Raw genomic sequence first — 22,718 nt, forward strand, 5'->3', positions numbered from 1 at the left:
TAATAAAGTAAATATTAAAAGAGAATTCTCTTTGTTTTGGCTAGACACACTTGGGAAAACAAATTCCCTGATCGATCTAATTCATCATTTGTGAAATGTAAGACTAGATCAACAGAGTGATTATTCTCCCAGTTAATTATTCATTTGTTCATAAAACTAGAGTTAACAGAGTTTTCAGAGTCTATGACAATGAAAACTAACTACAGATGACTATGATGACTTTAACAGCTCCCAAATATTTTGGAAAAAATACTGTATTAATTTAATGTAGTAATTGAGAAATGTTGGGCATATTTAAAATTTTTATAACAATAGTATCCTACTACTTGATTAATTAGTATACAATACTTAAACAAATTAAATTCTTACATTCAAAAAACCTCTCTCAAGAATACAGGAAGGATCTCAGCAATTACATTATAATACAATTTATTCATTCTTTTTTTCGAATTTGGCAATGAGGAATAGGATACAAATCATATTCCTTTTCACGCCACCCAACTTTTATGAACCTATCTCTTAAAACTGAAGAGGGGTGAATTTACTCGACGGCTAAATGAATGAACTGGTTACTGGTTTTCAGATGTGTTCTTTCAAGTATTTCAGTAGCTAACAGTGTGAAGGAAGTAGGTGACAATCAAAAGTGGGAAGGCTTACTTAAACATATATTAAAAAGTACACAATACACTGGATTTTATTTGCAGAATTCTACAGCTGTAAAATAAAGATTGTAAATGATATAAATGCTATGTCATTACTTCAATAAATTCTGAATACTAAGGAAGCATCTTTCTACTGGAAAGATACAGCTAACCTCAAAAAACACAAAGGTTTGATATAGTCAGTAATTTACTAAATATTTATTTTAAATAGTAATGAAATAGATATGGCAAAGATAAAGATGACAAAGATGATGAGGATACAAATAAACATAATATAAAATAGCAAATCAAATACCTGAAGAGATAGAACAAATGCCAAAGACATTCAGAAAAGGGAAAATATTATATCTTAACATTTTTATTATCATAAATTAACCTTATGAATTACAAAAGCAATACAACTATATTACTGATAAGCAATGGAGAAATCACTCACAACCTCTACTTCTTATGTTAGCATTTAAGCTTTGTCTTTTAATACTTTGATACATTTAAAACAGGAACTCATGGAATACTTACGAGTTATGAATCACAAGAATACAATGAACACTTGTTAATCTAGTATCCAACCTAAGACTATACACAAAACTTTTATCAATAACTCACATTACCTATGTATTTCTCCCCTTGATCCTACTTCCCTCACATTAGGAGTTAAGCACTATTAGAAGGTAACCATAATTTCGAACAGTGTTTATTACTTCCTCGATCCTTACCCGTTTTTGGTTTGGTTTGGCTTTATCACACAAATACAGATGACTAAGTAATTATATATGATTTTACTAGTTACAGAGCTTTATAAAAAGGTATCATACTGTATGTAATCTTTCGTGGCCTTAACTTTTTTTTTTGAAATTAAAACTACATCTTCTAACAAGAATCATTAAGACATCTGGTTAACTACAGCAGATTGGCTACATGTGTCTACAGGCATACCTCAGTTTATTTGTGCTTTTCTTTACTGCACTTGGAAGATACTGTGTGTGTGTTGGGTTGTTTTTTTTTTTTTTAAACAAATTGAAGGTTTTGTGGCCACCCTGCATTGTGTTGGCACAACCCTGTTGTAACCCCAAGTCTACTGGCATCATTTTTCCAACAGCATTTGCTAACTTCATGTCTGTGTGTCACATTTTGGTAATTCTCCCAATTACCGAACCTCTCATTATTTCAAACTTTTTCATTATTATTATATTTATTATGGTGATATGTGATCTTTGATGTTACTACTGTAACTGTTTTAGGGCATCACGAATCGTGCTTTTATAAGATGATGAACTTAACTGATAAATGCTGTGTGTTCTGACTGCTCTGCCAATTGGCCCTTCCCTGATCTCCGTCCCTTTCCTTGGGCCTCTGTATTCCCTGACACACAATATTGAAATCAGGCCAATTAATAGCCCTACAATGGCCTCTAAGTGTTCATGTGAAAGAAAGAGTCTTATGGCACTCTAAATCAGCTAGAAAAGATTAAGCTTAGTGAGGAAGGCTCGTTGTAAGCAAAGACACGCCAAAAGCTAGGCCTCTTGCACCAGTTAGCCAAGTTGAAAAAAACTGAAAGTGCTACTTGAGTGAACACATGAATGATAAGAAAGTGAAATAGCCTTATTGCAGATACGCAGACAGTTTTAATGGTTTGAACAGATCAAACCAGCCATAACATTCCCTTAAGCCAAAGTGTAACCCAAAGCAAGGCTCAAACTCTTTTTAATTCTATGAAGGCTGAGAGAGGTGAGGAAGCTGCAGAAGAAAAGTTTGAAACTAGCGGAGGTTGGTTCATAATATTTAAATAAGGCAAGAAGTCACCTCTATAAAATAAAAGTACACAGTAAAGCAGCAAGTAGTGATGTACAAGTTGCAGTAAGTTATCCAGAAGATCTAGGCTAAGTAATGAAGTTGGTTACATTGAGCAACAGATTTTCAGTGTAGATGGGACAGCCTTATATTGCAAGAAGATACACTTAGAATTTTCATAGCTAGAGAGAAGTCAGTGCCTAGCTTCAAAGCTTCAAAGGGCAGGTTGACTCCCTTGTTAGGGGTTAATGCAGCTGGTGAATATAAGTTAAGCCAATGCTCATTTACCATTCTGAAAATCCTAGGGTGCTTAAGAATTATGCTGAATTTACTCTGTCTGTGCTCTAGAAATGGAACAACAAAGCCTGGATGCAAGCACACTCTGGTTACAACATGGTTTACAGAATATTTTAAAAGCACACTTTTGAGACCTACTGCTCAAAAAAAAAAAAGAATTCTTTCAAAATATTACTATTGCTTATTGACGATGTACTTGGTCACCCAAAAGTTTTGATGGAAACATACAATGAAGTTAATGCTGTTTACATGCCTGCTAACACAATATCCACTCTGTAGCCCACGGATCGAGGACTAATTTTGACTTCCAAGACTTATTAGTTAAGAAACACATTTTGTAAGGTTAAAACTGCCATAGATAGTGATTCCTCTGAGGGTGTTGGGCAAAGTAAACTGAAAACCTTCTGGAAAGGATTCACCACTCTAGATGTCATTAACATTTGTGATTCATTGGTTGAGGTCAAAATATCAGTATTAATTGGAGTTTGGAAAAAGTTGATTCTAACCCTAATGAGTGACTTTGAGGGGTTGAAGACTTCAGCAGAGGAAATAACTACAGATGTGGTAGAAATAGCCCGAGAACCAGAAGTGGAGCCTAAAGATGTGACTGAACTGCTGCAATCTCACAACAAAACTTGAACAGATGTTCAAACTTCTCAACAGGTGAGGAGCTGTTTCTTCTGGATGAGCAAAGAAAGCAGTTTCTTGAGATAGAATCTACTCTTGGTGAAGATGCTATGAAGATTATTGAAATGAAAAGGGATATAATATATTATGTCAACTTAGCTGATAAAGCAGTGGCAGGGTTTCAGAGGACTGACTGCAATTTTGAAAGAAGTTCTACCGAGGGTAAAATGCTATCATATAGCATTATATGCTTCAAAGAAATCACAAATGAAAGGAAGATTTTAATTAATGTGGCAAACTTCATTGTTGTCTTAAACTTTAAGAAATTGCCACAGCCACCCCAAACCTCCAGCTCCCTGATCAGTCAGCAGTCATCAACATGGAGGCAGGATCTTCCATTAGCAAAAGATTATGACTCACTGAAGGCTCAGATGATGGTTAGCATTTTTTAGCAATAAAGTATTTTTTAAATTGAGGTATGTATTTTTTTAAGACATAATGCTATTATTGTACACTCAGTAGACTATAGTACAGTGTTAAATATAACCTTTTATGCACTGGGAAACCAAAAAATGTGTGTCTTGCTTTATTGTGCTATTCACCATGTTGTAGTGGTGTGGAACTGAACCTGCAACATCTCTGAGGTAATTCTTGCATTTCTTTTCCATCCTGAAACTCATAAAATAACAACAACAAAAAAGACAAATACAAAAAAGAGATGGCAACAGGAGAAAAGAGAGTTTAAACATGTTTTTGGATGATGGTAAATAAATCTGGCAGAGCAAAGGAAGCTCTAAATGGGGTGCCTGAAGAGAGGGATACTGAAGTAAGATTTACTCCACAAGACCCTAGAAATGCTTACAAATTAAAGTGTACGGTATCCATGTAGGTAGAGATAACTTAGAGCAGTGAAAACAGAAGAACTGGGGGAAATTATTGTAGTAATTAAATGTTACTCAAATGGAGAATATTTTATTATAAAAGGAAACAGGTAAATAGAAGTGCTGGATGATAGGACACATCAAACTATACTAGCCACTCAGTAAAATATCAACTTAAAAAAATTTTTGGCCCATATTTATTTTGTCTTTCTTTACTATATTGTAATTATTCAAGAGGTAATATAACTCTCATTGATAAAATTATAATACTATTCCTGAAAGATAGATTATCAGGAAATCAGTCATAAAGAAACATTTCCATGGTTTGCAATACACTTTTCTATAGTAAAACTAAGTCATACTGAAAAACCGGGAAGAATTTGCATGCATAAATAAAGACTGCTATAACTAGAAATAAAAAAATTTACCTGACATAGAGGGATCGCTTCTGGCTAGTTCGAAGAGAACCTGATCCTGAACTAATGCTACTATTCATCATCTGTTCCCGTAAGTCATGTATTTTGGCTTCAAAACGACTGTACTCTGATGGAAGAAAAAAGAGAAATAAATTTATACTTTATTTTCTAAAAATATAAGTCACTTGAAGATAAAAGTATTATATATGTAGGCTGTCTTATAATTGGTTAAATGTAGTCAGAACCTTAAAAGAGTAGTCTACACAAGATTTTGCCCAATATGCAAATATCAAAAATTAATCTTAATGTACCATGATTAAGAATTGACTGAAAACAGAATTTTCTCATATGCTATTTTAAATTTCCTATGACATTTAATAAGTTAAAAGACAACTTCCGTGCATCAAATAGCAGTATCAATCTTACTTTATTGTTGAATTTAACTGTAAATTTTGAAAAGTGAAAATCAGGATGTGTTCTAATTTTTATACTTTAAAAAAAAGAATCCTATAGTAATTTATACTAGACACTTTGCTTACTGACTTTTTCCCTGTTAAGAAATCAGCTGATCTTATATCCTCAGATTTTACCCTTGTGCAGGGTAAAATAATATGGGAGAAATATGTCTTAAAAAAACTAATAAATAAAATCAAATTTATTTCAATTCATTTTATAATTTATAAATTTTCAAAGACACACAAAAAAGCAATCTGAAGGAATAAACACTTTATTTAAGATACCTTTTATAGAAAAACAAATGTGATTCTGAATATGGACTATTTTAAACTCATACATAAAATCTTTAAGCACTTTTTCAAAAATATTGCAATTACATGGTTACATATACTTATATAATTTTCTCTATTTACAATAAATAACTGTCTTATAGACAAGTCAGATTCTACCAGATTTTTTAAAATAAAACCAATCCTATAGCAAGAGCAAATAACTTGTCTGGAGTTTGTATAGTTTAAAAAGACAGAGTAAGAGTAAGCATGCTTACTTAGATGTTTATGTTGTTGAGTTACTCTTGCTTTCATCATAGTCATCAAGTTTGTTTTATGGCTACTGAGATTAACTGAAGCAACAATTCATCAAAAAATTCAGAAACATTTAAATGCTCACATTAATATGTAATAAAATCTCCTTTTATTGCCCTTTAAAATGTAATAGAAAATTTAAAGTATAAACATTAAGAGACTGACTAGTATAGCTATATCCATTATAATTCAACAATTATCAACTCATGTCAAGTTTTTTGTTTGTATGGACATATCTACGATACAGACTGACTGATGGATGAAGATAAAGATGAAAACAAGAAGTGAACCATAAGTTTATACTGGTTCTTTAATTAAAAATTAGGACCATTACGTTTTTACTTATTCTTGTATCTTTATATGCTTTCCTGCATATGAAGAATCCTGGTTCTCAAGACACTGAGGATAACAGAATCAGATACCACAGATGACTTACTTGTTTTAGCCAATATTACATTCACAACAGTCTTAAAATAACAAGAAAGCTATAACCATGACATGATTACTGTAAACAGTTAACTATCTTCCCTAGTTCTTTTTATCCTTAGAGTATGGCCTATTATAAGGGATATACAGTTGAATACTGTTTTAAAGTCACTTGGAATAGTTCCTTCCTAGGTGCCATACTGCCAGTTGGATATACACCTAGGTTCATTTGTTCCTTTTTATTTTCAACTTTAACTTTTAGGGGTTGCTTTTAAAAATTTTCATTGTTTTTACAGGTAGGTAAAATAATTCCAAAGTCAATTGTTTCATAAAATAAGGATATTAAAAAGAAGTCTAATTTCTATCCCTCTCTCCCTTCTCCACTTTGTCCTGTTCATAAACATTTAAAGAAAGCTTTATCCTTCCATTTTTAATAAGTAAACATATATACACATGCAAATATTTATATAAATGTATTCTATATTAATATATGTATATTTAAATTATACATATACTTTATAATTATGTGTGTATGTGTACACATGTATGTATTGCTTCTCCTTCTTAAACAGTAACATACACATTTTCCCATCTTGCTTATGTTATTTAATAGGATTTAAAGTAATAGTCTTACTGTAGTAATAATAAGAATGCTCCATAGCAGCATATACAGATGTCCCTCATTCTTTTTTTATAGCTATATGGTTCTTTTACCTCTAACCTCTCTTTGTTACAAGAAGATACTGTATAGGGTTAGATTTTGCTGTACTAGCAAATCTGAAAATTGTTTTCTTTTAATAATCAAGTGAGCTAACTTTTGATATGATTAAAGTTGTGTGATTTCCAGTTCTATTCTTAATATTTTGTTTTATATTTTGTTTATATGTTGAATATATATATATAGTCAAGCCTTTTATATAGCTTGTGGCAGATTATATTTTCCAAAGATGCCCGGCATCCCACATGTTCTTGTACTATGTGACCAGGCTCCAACTCATCACACATCAGGGCAGTTACCTGTGTAGGAGCCCTCCTCATGGTTAAGTCCTAACAGGCCACCATAACTAATCCTGACCTCCTCAGCCCTGCAATGCAGATAACTACCTTGCTATGCTCCACCTAATGGCTTAATACAAAATTGATCAGGATGTGGAAGGGAAAGAGCTCTTTATTTTTGGATTTTAAAAATTTAAAGGTAAGATGTTCATTATAGTTCACATAGCATTATTAGTTGTTTTCAGCCATTTTGCCAAGCAAATTAACCAAAGTCCTAGTGACTTAAAATATTCTACATTTGAGAAATCTAAAAACTTTCTGTAAAAAGGTCACATTATCTTTTATAGTGAGGTGGAAAATGTACTTTCCTAAGAAGTAACTAAGTTACCATAAAGCAGTTAAAGTCTCAGATATTCAACATTTAAGATACTGGAGAACTAAAGTCAATTCCTGATAATTTCTTAAATTTGTGCCTTACTTATTTTGTTAACTCTGTTCAGATTTTCATATTTATGGTCTTTACTTACTATTAACAACTCCTTATAACCATCTGTCTGTCTGTCTCAAACATACTTCAATACTTTCCTCAAAGTAACATTTCCCTTAAACTTCCATTTAATTTACCTAGCTAACATTCCTATCTTTTCCTTTTATTTCAATCAATTCATCCTTTCAGCTCTAACAGTTTCATTCTTATACCCATTCTGTGTACCTTTTCTTTATATTCTCCATTCTGTGTACCTTTACTTTATATTTTATTTTGGAGGAAGAATCTCATTTCTTATCTTCAGTTAAGTCATTTGCATCCCTTTTCCAGAAATTATACCACCACTCATTTCAGGAAAGCTACTATTGGAGAGAGCTAAAATGTTACCTGGGAGATAATCTCCATTAAACATTGTTGTTATGAAATATATTAGGAAGTCTTTGAACAGCTGGCCATAAGTTAAATAATATGTGTACGCTTATAGGAGCAGACACAATGTTTAATGGCCAACTTTCTGCATTTTATTCCCCTTTTCAACTTCTAATCTTTATTTCCACCCCCACACTATAAGTAAAAAGATGGAAGCAAGGGGAAAGAGAATGGGGAGAAATTTTACCTCCCCCAATTTCCTTGAAACTTGCAGTCCTAATTATGAAGGATGAAACTCACTTAATACTCTATGATGAAATATATTAATTAAACACAGAGCTTTAACACCTGAGAGCAACAACTATCAGAGAATGGATATTATGATTGATCTAGAAAAGAAAAAGGAAAAGTTTTTGAGTAAAAAGGCAAGCTGGTTGTTTTAAGTAGTTAGGAAGGGGTAGAAAGATACAGGAAGGAAAGTAAGATACTAAAAAAAAAAAAAAATAACTAGGAAGGTGGTACAGAAAATACTAAACAGATGACATATGCTTGCAAAGAAATGCCACTAATCCAATACAACCTCTCCGTTCAGCCTCCACTTCTCCCCTCTTTGGTTATTATCAGAAGTAGTTATGAAAATAAAATGAGAAGACAGGTTAAACTCTACCTCTGCAACTCAGATTTAAATCAAACCTTTGAAACTCAGAAAAGGGGCTCTGGTCAAACCTCTCAGCTTTTCTAGACTTTAGTCATTTGAAGATTAGGAATAGTAACACCAATCTCAAAGATTCTTTTTCTTATGAAAATGAAATAAAATGCCTCACAAATTTAAGACATAAACAATGGGAAAGAGAAAATACATTTAATATAAGTTTAAGTCTATCCCTTTGATCTCTTTTTCATTTATAATACCATTGTAATATAATTAATATTTTCTGAACCAAAAATAGACATTTAAAGCCTGGAAGTTGCTATAGTATACTTGAGGAACAATGAGATAAAGTATTTGTGTTTAGGGCTTTTTGTGAAGACAGGCAGCTTTAGTGTGTGGTTGAGAGAGTAAGTGCAAGGTGTGGGGACCACTTGGAACCCCAAGGTTGTCACAGAGATTATTTTAAGCTGAAGACATTTGAGGTTCAATAAATGCAGAAAAAAGCCTTATCGGAGCTTTCCTTATCTAACTCAAAGCATCAACTTCTGGGAAATGAGGTTACTCTAAATCTCCTCTTTTGGGGAGCTCTACAGCCCTGAAGAAGATGGAAACACCACTCATACCTGTAGAGACAAACATTATCACAAACTTCCTCCTAAAGAGGTACTTTTCTCCCCACTCCCTTTTCCATACTATGTTAGGAATATAAGCCTTTAATCTTAACCATTTAATGAGCCAGTTACTTTTGTTGGCTCCCTGGATGCATACTTCTGTTAATCTGTCTTCCGTCAGTTTAATTCACAGGCGCCAACTAATGAAACTAAATGGGCAGAGGAAAAGTTTTTCCTCCTCTACAAAGGGCTATCAGAAATCTTAGCCACTTGCCAGCTGTGTAACTGGCAAGTTACTTAACCTTTCTCTGCCTTAGCTTACACAACTGTAATGTAAAATGACAATTAACAGTGCCCACTCTATAGGGTTTTATGGGAATTAAGAGAGTTAATGTGGGGAGGGTATAGCTCAGTGGGCAGGGAGTGTGCTTAGGGTGCATGAGGTCCTGGGTTCAATCCCTAATCCGTCCATTAAAAAAAAAAAGTTAGTAAATGTAACATGGTTAGATGCCTGGCACATTTTTTTGTTTCCTATTATAGTCTATCACCCAACCCAAAGGAGATTCTTTAACTATAGACCAGGAATTATTTGTTAAATTTTTGTTAACTTCTGGATATGGAATAAAAAACTAGAATAGTAATTCCAGTGCCCATGTTTGATTTCTGATTATGATTCCCAAAAATGATTAGTAGTAAAGTTCTAAAAAATGAATTGTTGCTTGTCTTTGGAGTTAGCAAAACTGAGGGAAGCTAAGTGATAAAGTCCTTTTAAATGTTTTATAGATTGTTTTTTCAAACTTAGAGTCTAAGTGATTAAAGTTCAAAGTTCACAAGCTGAAAAACTCGTAACACTATTTCATGGAAGGCTAATAGGAAAGCCATAAATTCTGAAAGATAAAAACTTTCTCCTACCAAAAAGCTTACCTTCACTCTTTGTCTGTTTTATAGTATGTATGTATGTCAGATTATCAATGAAGCAAAGAATCCCAAGGAATTTGTTATTAGTAAAGTGAAGATACTAACTGCAAGGAGATGACTGATTATCAGAGTGTCATGTGACTCCTTTTGTACTTCGTAAAATAGCCAGCTCACTGAGAAATAAAACCTGAGTCTTATCTTTAATCGATATCCTTGGTCCTCTTAACAGTTACACACTGATGACGTGAAATGTTATTTTTTTAAAAAGTGCTGTACAACAAAAATACATTTGTTAAAAACATAATTAGTATTAAAACAAAACATAAAGCCATTGTGTCAGTGCCTAATAAACAAACATAAGGTAAGTAGCAATACAGCAAGGAGGACAGGTCAGTTTTCAAAGTACTCAAAACCTGCTTTTAAATTTTAACTTTCTCATCTTTGGTCTTCTGTTATTCTTTCTAGAATGTCATTTCTTCTCTCTGCCTATCTAAAGCCTACCCATTCTTTAGGTTTCCAGTTAATTCCCAATCCTACCTGATGGCATTATTTTCCCCTCATACCAGGCAATATGATTTACCTTCTTCTGAATTCCTAAGACAATGTCTGTCTTCTATGTTCTACTGGTACTTACCTTGTGTTTATTAGGCAATCACAGCATAGCTGTGGTAAAAGAATACAGTATAAATCAATATTGCCAGACTGAACACTCACTAAAATATTCCCAGTGAAAAGTATCTAGACTTTGAAGGCAACAGACCTATCACTGAATCCCCGCTATTACTACCAGCATTATTGTTTGCGTGTATACCATCATCTGTATGTAGGGATACAGCTATGTGTTTCATAAGCCTCTAGAGCAAGGCTTAAATAAATAGAAAATAGGCACCTAAATAAACATACAATTATAAACCATGTCAAGCGTTATAAAGGAAAAATACCACAGTGCTGTGAGAAATGAAATCATGAGAAGGAGCCAATCATATAAAGAATAGGGGGAAAGAATATTCTAAGAACAAACAGAATGAACAGAGAATTAGGAAAATATCTGGTATAATGAAGTGTTGAAGGAAGGTCAGTATGGTTAGTGCTTCAGGAGTAAAAGAAGGAGTAGAGAGCTTGCAGTGAAGTCATATGCATTGTGTGTGCTCAATTATACAGAGCCTTGCAGGTCCTATTAAAGGGTTTGAATCTTATTCAGAGTATAATGGGAAGTGTTTTAAATGGGAACTGATACAGCCCAATCTTTGTATTTACAAAAATCACTGTGGCTGATGAATAGACTGGAGAAAGTCAAGAAAGAAGGAGACTTGCTAGAGGCTATTAGAATAGTTTAGGTAAGATCTGATAGTGGGTTTGGTTAGGGTAGTGGCCAAGACACAGAGGTTGAGAAAAGGGAAGGGAGATCAAGGATGACTCCTAGGCTCTGGCTTAAACATCAGTGGAAGTGCCATTTAAGGAGAGAGTGAAAGAATTGTTTCAGATAAGCTCAATTTCAAACATTAGGGAGAAATAAAGCTGGAGAAACCAAACAGGAAATTATCTGGTCCATTATTAGGAAATGTTTGGAAAAAAGATAGATACACAAGAGTAATTAACATAAGGGTCTAATCTTGAAACGTAGAAGACATATGTTAAATAGTAGCTACTTGAATAATCCAAGTAGAATGCAAATTCTCCTTGATACAAAAATGGCTCCATCAAGACTAGAATAGTTAAAAGTTTTAAATACAACTAAAGTTTCATTCAGAAAGGTTCATACGAGAGAAAAGCACAGAAATTAAAAAAAGAACAACAACAAAAAAACCCCGAGTACAAGTACAGAAAAAGATAATCTGAAAGGGAGATTCCTAGGACCATTCAGTAACTACTGTAGGAAAAGGGTAGCCCACCCTTCCCAGTCCTTGCCAGTCATCAGTGGCAAGTATACTTACTGCATATATATATAGGCTTAGTTAAGCTTAGTTAAGAGTCACTAAACATGAAAATGGTAAAATTAATGATCCTTGTTCTGATATATGCTCATCAAGCATTACAGCAGTTCTTTATCAATCTATTTTTACCTCCTTATTAATAACTTAATATTTTCATCTCGGTCCCAGAAGATTCTTTCTTGATAAACATTAACTAGAATATGTCTGAATTTTGACCATTCTGAGTCAATTTTCATGCTATGTCTTTTCAGTATAAAGACTCACATCGTATAAATTCAGGAACATTTTCTTGACTACTATAATTTCAAACATTTAATCTCTTCTTTTTAAAAAATTTACTTTTTCCAGAAAGTCTAATTATGTTTATGTTGTATATACATAATTCCCTGTCTTTTCACTCTAATCTTAAATTCTCTTTGTTTCTACTTAATGTTGTTTACTTTTCCTACTGTATCCTTTATGTCCCCTATTGATTTTTCTGCAGTGTCTCTGCCTTTCTGTTCCAAGTTAAGAAACTAGTTTGCTTTCTTCTTTTCTGGGTTCTCCTAGCTCAAAGTTAATCTCTTCTGGTTGTTAAGCCTCTTTTCCTACAGTTCTTTACATATCTACTTTGTGGTCTTCTTTCAAAGAAGTGAATGCATAAATTGTTTCAGAACATTAAAATCAAATTTTCATCTGATTTGTGCCAATGTTGTGTGTGTGTGTGTGCGCGCGCGCGTGTTGCTAAGTTTTGTTCTTTGTTTCTATCTCTTCTTATTAATATCTTTGTATGAATGCTAGGCCAGTTCTTTTTAAATTGCTTACTACTGAATGAGTTCGCTGGACCAGAAAGTTTTGGGGTATAGGGTGAGTAAGGAACCATGGGTTACCTTTAGAGCATTTAAAACCAAGACTGTCACATTATTTGATGCTATCAAGACAGACTGTTTAAATCAAATATGGGTTCTCTATTCTCTAAATGAAATCACATCAAGGATGGCTTTTGCTCTAGCATCCTCACTCCAATTTCCACATGGCTTGCCATAAACAACGGATAATGTTTTCATACCTCAAAAACAAGTCCCTTACCATTAGGAAGTATAATTTCCTGTCATATTTTAAGTTCTGCTACCACTGAGCATTCTCAAAATTTCATGTTTTCACTCTTTCCTTCTTTCCATGTAGTTTTTGCCAGATCTCAATCTGCTTAAGCAGCCTTTGCCTGTATTTTGTTGTCTAGGTATTATATCTGACTTCTTAGTTTTGCTTAATGTGAGGTCAAGCTGTATGGGTACAAGCATGCGTTTATGTTTTATTTTCCTTGCTGTTTTTGTGTGTTTTCTGGGGAGGTTAAGGAGCAGATACTGACTTTCCCTTAATCTTATCTAAAGTCATTATTCTTCATAAACATATAAATGAGAGGCTTTCCATAATACTAAGTAACCAGTGATTATAATGTGGTTTCCATACAGTATACCTATAGGGCAAGAAGGTGCTGACCAGATGATAAAAGCATGTGTACTCTCACTGGTAGTTTTGTTTCTCACAAAAATTAATAAATTGTCATTCTGACTTCTTAATATTAGTCCTTATTTGCTTGATTAATGTGACTTATTTGGAACTTACCCCTTACACAAATGAATTTATTCTTGTTCAGTTACTAAACCTAAAATGCTGAGTTGTCAAGAAATATTATATTATGAAATAGCAAGCGATGTCCAACATACTGCTTTGAGCAGGTAAATACATACTAGGTAAATTCCACTCCAGGAAAAGAATAGTAAATGTAACAATTGCTAAATTATAGAATATTTCACCTGGCTCCTTTAGTCACATCATTCTTTCCTTCTTCACCTTGTTTATGAACATTAACTAGTATGCTATGTATTCTTTTGGGTGTTTAAGCTTTTTAAATTCCACTGAGGTTTTACTGAAATGGTTATGTTGATGTACACTAGAGTCTTGTGTATGTTTAAAATGGCATGACCTCAAATTTTCCATTACCACCTTCTTCCATTAGGAACTTGGTAAGGTCATGTCCATGATACTTCACCACTTAGAAATATATTACATCCCCAATGTGTATTCTTTCTCTTTATTTTAAGTAACAACAAAGGTTTAGAAACATGTCTGAAACCTTGATATTAATAAATATAATCTAATTAAAAAGTTAGAAAAAATTGGGATAACCTTATTTTCTTTGGCAAAATTACTATCTTTGCCTTTTAATCACTGGGTTAGTATAAGGTATGTTAAGAGGTATGTGTTTGGTCAGATGACAAATTTTAAAAAATGAACACCTGAAAATTAATCCAAATAATGGTGAAATAAAGAGTTGACAGATACAAGTTCCTACATTATATTAAAAACTCTTTGATAAGATAGTGAATTAGGTTCATAGTAAACAAATAATAGATTAATAAATCAGACAAAAACATGAAAAGAAAGTTAAGCTTGGGAAGCTAAACTTTTTAAGACAAAGATTTTAAAAAACTGAAATAAAAAAAGTACAGACAACAAGAATTTATTACCTTCAGGTCGATACTGTGCAACAATTGTGACAGCTTGACCAGCATTTTTTAAAGCAGCTGCTGCCTGCTCATGGCTGGCAGTTCTGAGGTCAACACTGTTTACCTGTAAATCAAACCAAATCTTAAATTTGAAAGAAAATCATCACATTGATTAGAAAGCACAATAGCCTGTTCTTTGAGCAGACATAGATTAAAAAAAATTACTTGCAACTACCTTATCACTAAAATATTTTCTTGTTTTGAGCTACTAAAAATATACAGTAAAACAAAAGATTACTATCAATCAAAACATTTTTAGTCACTAAAAATACTTTGCTTACTGTCAAGTGAACAAAATTGAAATAGTTTCCCCTAGGTTTTCCAGAAGATTGTCTATCAGTCTCTTGAGAAATGTACCTTAATTTGACAACCAAAAAAATCAACAAGTGACATTTTGTACATTTCATTTCACTAGTAACTCAATCAATTGGAGGGAGATTCATTTCATTTGTAGCATCCTCTCAACTCCCGCCACATTTTCACTACTACTCATTTCAGTTTCAATTCTCTTCCTTCCTTATCCAAACTAAAATTTCCGTTCTTTTCCAGTAACAGGAAAGCAATTACTTAAAAGTAATTAAAATAACTCTGATTTCAAGGACTGACATTTAAATAAGGTAAATGTTATTAAATGAACAAGGAGACATTTTTTTCAACACAGGGTCCTTCCTTGGGTGAAATAATTACTGAGGGGCTCATTCACACTCCAGAAGAATAAGAAACTTAATTCTTATTTCTGAAAAGCTGCCAAAACCAAGCATACTGCAAGATACATTAATCTTTAGAGACTGAACACTTTCATTACAAGAAAAACTTAATATGATATTAATGCGAGCATTAGACTTAAATGTAATAAACTTTAAATATTTACATTTCTTTTTTCCCATAAGAACAATCAATGAATAAAATACAGCAATGTTTGGGACCTTCACTGAATATTTTTGGAAAAGAATAAGATCTGTCATGCAATTTTTATACGAAAGCCTGTTTTGTTGACATCTAGTCTAAAACCTATTAAAGATTACAAACCAATTTTGGAAAATGTGACTACAGAAATTCCTGGGATCACAAAACTTCTATAAAAGAACATTTTAAACAGATAAATACCTGAAGTTTTATATTATCTATAAAGGATATCATCATGCAATTAAGTTAAAATATGCACATACCTTTGGAATGGAAACTAAGATTCAAAAATCTTAATCCAAACAAATGTAACATAATGTGGTTGTATTAGAAAACATCTCTAGCTGAAGGCTAAAAAAAACTCAACCCAATGTATAAACAGTTCTATACTGAACATAAAGAAAATCCTCCTAATTCTCAGGAGAACAATTTAGAGAAGAAATACAAAGATAAACTGTCATATATTATTGTAGATAAGATCATAATTTTTAATGAATTATTCCCGAGTATCAAATCCTTCTGCTACAGAAAAGATCTGAAGACAACCTATATAGATTGAAAAGAGAGTAATTTGTTAAAAAGATTACAAATTACAAATGCTCCTAAATAACACCAAACATTTTAATGGAATACACTATCAAAATCCTAGTATGAATGCATACTGTGTAAACAGACTTAGAGTCATTTTAATTTAAATTAACACTTAAAAAGTGGAGATGTAATTTACATAAACTCCACACTTTTAATGGGGACAGTTTAGTGTTTGATATATTCACAAGCATGTGTAACCACTACCATACTCTAATTCCAAAACATTTTCATCAGCCCCCGCCAAAACCCACAACCCATTAGCATTCATTTCCTTCTTCCTTCTCTCCTTTGACCCTGGCAACCCCTATTTTACTTTCTGACTCTAAGGATTTGTCTATTTTGTACATTTTAAATGAATGGGATATTATAAATATGTGGCTATTTGGGTATGGCTTCTTTCACTTAGCTTGTTTTCACGGTTCATCCTGCTTGTAGCCTGTTTCAGTACTTCATTACTTATGATGGCTGAGTAATACTCCATTATATAGATACTCCATATTTTATCTACTATGCTGAATTTATTCTTTTTGATACTACTGTAAATTGAATTGTTTTCTTAATTTCACTCTAAGGTTGTTCAATGCTTGTATATAGAAACACAACTGTTTCTTGTGTAGTGATTCTCTGTCCCACAAACTTGCTGAGCTTGTTTATTAAATTATTAACTCTGACAGTTCTTTTGGATTTCCTAAGATTTTCTATATGTAAGATCATGGCATCTATAGAGACAATTTTGCTTCTTCCTTTTTAATCTAGAAAGAGTTTGTTTCTTTTTCTTGTCTAACTGCCTACCTAGAAACTCCAGTACAATGTCAAATACAAGTGGCAAGAATGGACACCCTTGCCTTGTTCCTGATCTTAGAGGGAAAGCTTTCACTATTTCAGCATTTAGTGTGACATAAGCTATCGGTTTTTCAGTCACCCTTTATCAGGCAGAGGAAGTTCTCTACTATTCCTAATTTGTTTGGTGTTTTTATGATGTAAAGTGTTGGTGTTTGACAAAAGCTTTTTCTATTGAGATAAGTGGTCATGTGGTTTATGTCCTTAACTCTATTAATATGGTGTCTTACTTCTATTGGTATTCCTATGTTGAACCAGCCATGCACTCCTTGGATAAATTCCACTTGGTTATGGTGTACAATCCTTTTTATGCTAGTGTATAATCCTCTTTTATGCTGTTGAATCCAGCTAGCTATTTTGTTGAGGATTTTTACATATAAATTTATAAGGGATTTTACAGTCTTCTCTTCTTGTCATATCTTTGTCTGGTTTGATATAATAACAATATTGACCCTGTAGAATGAGTTGGGAAGTGTTATTCATACCTATCCCTTTTTTGGGAAGAGTTTGGGAACAACAGGTGTTATTTAAATATTCTATAGACTACACTAGTGAGGCTGTCTCATCCTGGGCTTTTTCCTTTGTGCGAAGTTTTGATAATCTATTCAATCTCCTTAATTGTTATAGTTAGTTTCTATTTCTTCTTGAATCAGTTTCAATAGTTTATGTCTTTCTAGGAACTTATCAACAATTGTACAATATATGCAACTATATATCATATACAAGCTATATATAACATATATTATAAAATGTTCTTTGGTTTTTAACAACAATTTTTGTTTTAAAGTCTACTTTGTTTGATCTTTGTATAGCCATTCTGTATGTTTCTTGGTTACTCTCTGCATGGTATATCTTTCCCAATATTTTAGTTTCAACAAAGATTGAATCTATTTTTAATGGATTTTCTAGTATGAATATTATTAATACAAATATTCCAGAAATTATATGAAATTCCAGAAAATCTGGTATGTATGTCATCATCCATAATTATCATTATCATCTTAACATGTTGTATGTCACAGAAATAACTAAATTTTCTTGTCACTGCATTATAATTACTTCTCATTAGATATTTAACCATGGCCATTTTTAAGTCTTGCCATATACAGTTATTGCTTTACTCTGTTTTTGTAATGTGTTTCATTTTCAGAGACTCATGGGAAGGGCTCTGACATGTACTCAAGAATACAGGCTTCTGATAACTTTCAGATCATACCACTGAACTGGGTAGAAAGTTACATGACACTAACAGAAAAACTGATGGCTTCATAAAATTGCTAATAAAAGATCACAATCAACAAGAATTAATTACATGGGAGTGGATGAACTGGTCAGGGTAATTATAATTTTGTGATTTTGTTTGAAACTGTTGGTTCTCTAGTCTTTCATTTTTTCCAGATTTAAGGAAACTTCTTCTCTTAAGCTGTCTATGATGTACAACAATTTGGTAAGGTATATCTTTGTGGAAAAAGATGAAATATTTATCGTTTCCTCCCTACCACGATCCCTCCAGAATTAGAAAACTCTCAGTGAGTATGCCTCTTTTCACGGTAATATAGTTATTTGTTCATGGCAATATAGTTATCTCTTCAATAGGAATCTGTTCTCCTTGTAACAGGACACAGTTGGAAACATTGTTTGTATCACCAGAGTTTTGACTGGAACATCATATTTGAGAATGTGCAGGCTCAGATATAACCAGACCAACTTGGAAAACCAGCTTGGTAGCTTGCTTATAGGATTCCTAGCATTGTTGTCAGATGAGTAAGGGAGGTCACTTCCTGGCATGTGCAGGAAACTCGGAATATTTTGAGGACCTCAAGAAGAGAGGGATTAACCCAAATCCATGGCTATTGTAGATGAAATCTGATGGCAAGTCCTTGGCTTGCAAAAGTGTTTCATTTTCAGAGACTCATGGGAAGGGCTCTGACATGTACTCAAGATGTTCAGAGAACTCAAGAGGAGTATAGATGCACAGAGTGAAGTTTTTAGCAAAGAGCTGGAAAATATAAAGAATACCCAAACAGAGTTAAAGAATAAAATCGCTGAAATGAATAACACAGTAGAAGGAACCAAGAATAGACTAAAAGAGGCAGAAGAATGGATCAACGAGCTAGAAGACAGATAGATTAGTGGAAATCTCTACTGCAGAACAGAAAAAAAGAAAAAGAATGAAAAGAAATGAGGACAGTTTAAAGACATGAGGATAGAACTCTGGGACAATATGAAGTGCACCAATATTTGCATTACTGGGGTCCCAGAAAGAGAAGAGAGAGAAGAACCTGAGAACATTTTTGGAGAGATAATCACTGAAAACTTCCCCAGCTTGGGAAAGGAAACAGTCACCCAAGTTCAGGAAGCACAGAGAATTCCACACAGGATCAACCCAAAGAAGAATGTACCAAGGCACATAGTAATCAAATTGATAAAAACTAAGAATAAGGAGAAAATATTAAAATTTGTTGCAAGAGAACAGCAACAAATAACACATACAAGGGAACTCCCGTGTGGTTATCAGCTGATTTTTCAGCAGAAACTCTATAGGCCAGAAGGGAGTGGCAAGATATATTTAAAGTGATGAAAGGGAAAACTTACAACCAAGAATACTCTATCCAGCAAGGCTCTCATTCAGATTTGATGGAGAAATCAAAAGCTTCACAGATAGCTCGCAGTGAAAAAAAATGTGACAATGAATATATGCATGTTTACGTATAACTGAAAAATTGTGCTCTACACAGGAATTTGATGCAACATTGTAAAATGACTATAACTCAATAAAAAAATGTTTAAAAAAAAAAGCTTCACAGATAAACAAAAGCTAAAAGAATTCAGCACCACCAAACCAGCTTTACAACAAATGTTAAAGAAACTTCTCTAGTCATCAAACCGTATGAAAAGAGAACAGAAAGAAGAGAGAGAGAGAAAAAAAGACCTACAAAAGATTGCTTTGGCAGTTTGGGGTCTTTTATGATTCCATACAAATTTTGGAATTGTTTGTTCCACTTCCTTGGAAAATGTTGTGAGTACTTTGACAGGGGTTCCACTGGATCTGTAGATTGCTTTGGGTAGTACAGTACAATCCAAGAGCACAAGATACCTTTCCATTTCTTTGTATCATCTTCAATTTCCTTCATTAATATTTTACAGTTTTCAGAGTATAGGTAACCTCTTTGATGCAAAGTTTGAATCTAAAATGTCTGTTGTAGAAAGTTAGATCTTTTTTATCTACCCTGTTGATACCTGTCTTTTAATTGGTGTTTTTAACCAATTTACCTTCAAAGTAATTACTGAAAAAAAGATTCACGCTATCCTTTTTTTTTAAACAGGCTGGGGTTAGATACCCAAACAAAATGGAAAATTTTACAAAGAGAATAATTTGGCAAAGTATGGTAAGATAAGCAAATGTCTACCACACTGGTTTCTCATATGTGTAACTGGAAAATAACTTAAAAATTTCACTTTATCTTGCAACTATTAGTAATAATTGGTTCAGGCAAGAATTACCATGCTAAACCAGTGAATGAAAGCCTGAAGATAAAGACATTTACATACATCAAAGTACGTCCCCACAAATGATTCACTAATTTTAAAGGGGAAAACAGTCACTTGTCCATGAGGAAGCCTGCCAGACATTGCTTTAACCAAGTGATCAAAGATAACATCACTATAATGGAACATATTGATATCATATACCTTTGGATAAACAGCAATGAGGACACAACATCTCTTTCATAGCATTTCTGCCAAAAACATATAACCTAAGTCCAATCCTAAGGAAAATATCGGAGAAACTCATTTAAGGGGCATTCTACAAAATAACTAGTCTGCACTTTTCATTGATGTGCATTGATATGAGAGACACAGAAAGGCAGAGGAACCATTCCAAACTGATGGAGATTAAAGACAAATGAAAACTAAATGAAATGTGTGATGCAGGACCAAAAACAATTGTTATAAAGGACTAGAGGTCTGTACCATAGATAATAGTATTGCATCGCTGTTGACTGTCCTGATTTTGAAAACTGTCCTGTGGTTATGTAAATGAATGTCTTTGTTCTTAGCAGATACACACTGAAGTATTTAGCAAAGGGGTATGAGATCCGCATCCTTCTCTCAAATAGTTTGGGGGAAATATGTGTATGTACACACATACATATAGATATACACAGAGAAAAAAGTAAAAGTGAATGTGGCAAAATGTTAATAACTGGTGAATCTGGGTAAAAGATTATGTGGCACTTCTTTGTACTATTTTTTTGCAGCTTTGCTTTACATTTGAAATTATTTCAAACTAAAAAGTTTTAAATTTTAAGGTAATACGAGACAGAAATATATGAAATTGTTCAATAAATGAAACATTCTAATCAGTGTTATTATTTAGCTAGAGAAGCACTAAAGAACTGTGGCTTAGTCCTTGAGTGACTGTACTAAAGCAGAGCCTACCCTGATTAAGACAGTATATATAGTACCAAAGAGATAACCTTAGGATTTCTGGTAGATGAAATACATGACCTAGGACCAGAGTGGTATCAGATCCGACTCTAATAAAAAAACTCTGGCTACCATTTACTCCCAAAACCACTAGAGGGGCTCAGGAATATCTGTAGAGATAATTGGCAGGTGACTGAGAAAGAAAGGTTCTAGGGTGACTATTCAGTGTCTGTACTCAAAGAGTAGTGCAGTAGGTCTATCAGTCCATCTACCTGCACTACCCATATTCTCTTCTTAGGGAATCTACTCCAGCGTGGAACCTCTGAAGATGAAATTAGAGATGGAGCATTTGCATGCCATCCATTTGGCTATTTGTTTTCTTTATGCCTTTATGCCTTTTGTTCCTCTATTACTAACTGTTGTTAAAGATTATCTTTTCTCATGTTTTTCTCTTGTCCTAAGGTCTTTCCTATTGCTTTCAGGGTATTTCCCAAGAGAAGCTTAGAAACCTTTAAAATTTTTAAGTTTACCGATACATACTGCCAAATAGAAGGCTGTATTTAACTTACAATAACATTAGGGTGAGCAATTGTTTGGGACTTTCCATTTTAAAACTGAGCCTACAGGGGTTTCCAGCCTGGAGCTGTCAGTGCTAAACCTGGGAAAGTTTTGGGTGAACCAGGGTGCTGGTCAGTCTAACATATCCTAGCAGTGTGTCAGTGACCCATATAAAGTGGTCCCACATGGACAATTTAAAAAATATCTATTTTTGTTTTGTTTTTCACACCTAACTCTAAGCTGACTGAACATTTATTTTGACATGAGGTGTGAAGTGAGGTTATAAGCTAATTTTATTCCTCTAAATAACTAGCTAATTCATCCAACACTTATTTTTAAAAATCCATTCCTTACCTCTAATTTGCCCTTATCATACTCTGAATTATTTTTAAAATTTAAATTACAGTGTAACTCACAAGCAATAAAAATGTACAAATTTTAACAGTTCAGTTGGAAGGATTTTTGACAACTGTGTATGTCCACGAAACTACAACCCCAAACACACCTTTTCCATCAACCAACCTAGAAATCTCCATTGTGCCTCTTTATAATAGTACAATTGCCAGCAACCACTTTCTGACTTTTATCAACACAAATTAATGCTGTCTGCTCATGATTATCTTGTAACTGGAATCACAAAGTATGTATTTTTTGGGTGCGTTCTGTTTTACCCAACATGATGTTTTTTAGTGTCATTTATGTTGTTTTGAGTTTTATTATTTATTTATTATCATTC

At 33.3% G+C, this 22,718-nt stretch overlaps 1 protein-coding gene across 8 annotated transcripts in view; it reads right to left on the minus strand.

The window, feature by feature from the left end:
- The window catches only part of DLG1 (discs large MAGUK scaffold protein 1), a 228,958-nt gene that overhangs the window by 40,947 nt on the left and 165,293 nt on the right, over positions 1-22,718 (minus strand). For all 8 annotated transcript variants that reach the window (XM_074365514.1, XM_074365507.1, XM_074365502.1 and 5 more), the window contains 2 exons: positions 14,618-14,720; positions 4,687-4,801 (listed from right to left, as the gene is read on the minus strand). In XM_074365514.1, the coding sequence (XP_074221615.1) occupies positions 4,687-4,801; positions 14,618-14,720 (218 nt within the window). The remainder of the gene's footprint in view (positions 1-4,686; positions 4,802-14,617; positions 14,721-22,718) is intronic.

The sequence above is a fragment of the Camelus bactrianus genome, chromosome 1 (assembly GCF_048773025.1).
Source record: "Camelus bactrianus isolate YW-2024 breed Bactrian camel chromosome 1, ASM4877302v1, whole genome shotgun sequence".
Lineage (NCBI taxonomy): Eukaryota > Metazoa > Chordata > Mammalia > Artiodactyla > Camelidae > Camelus > Camelus bactrianus.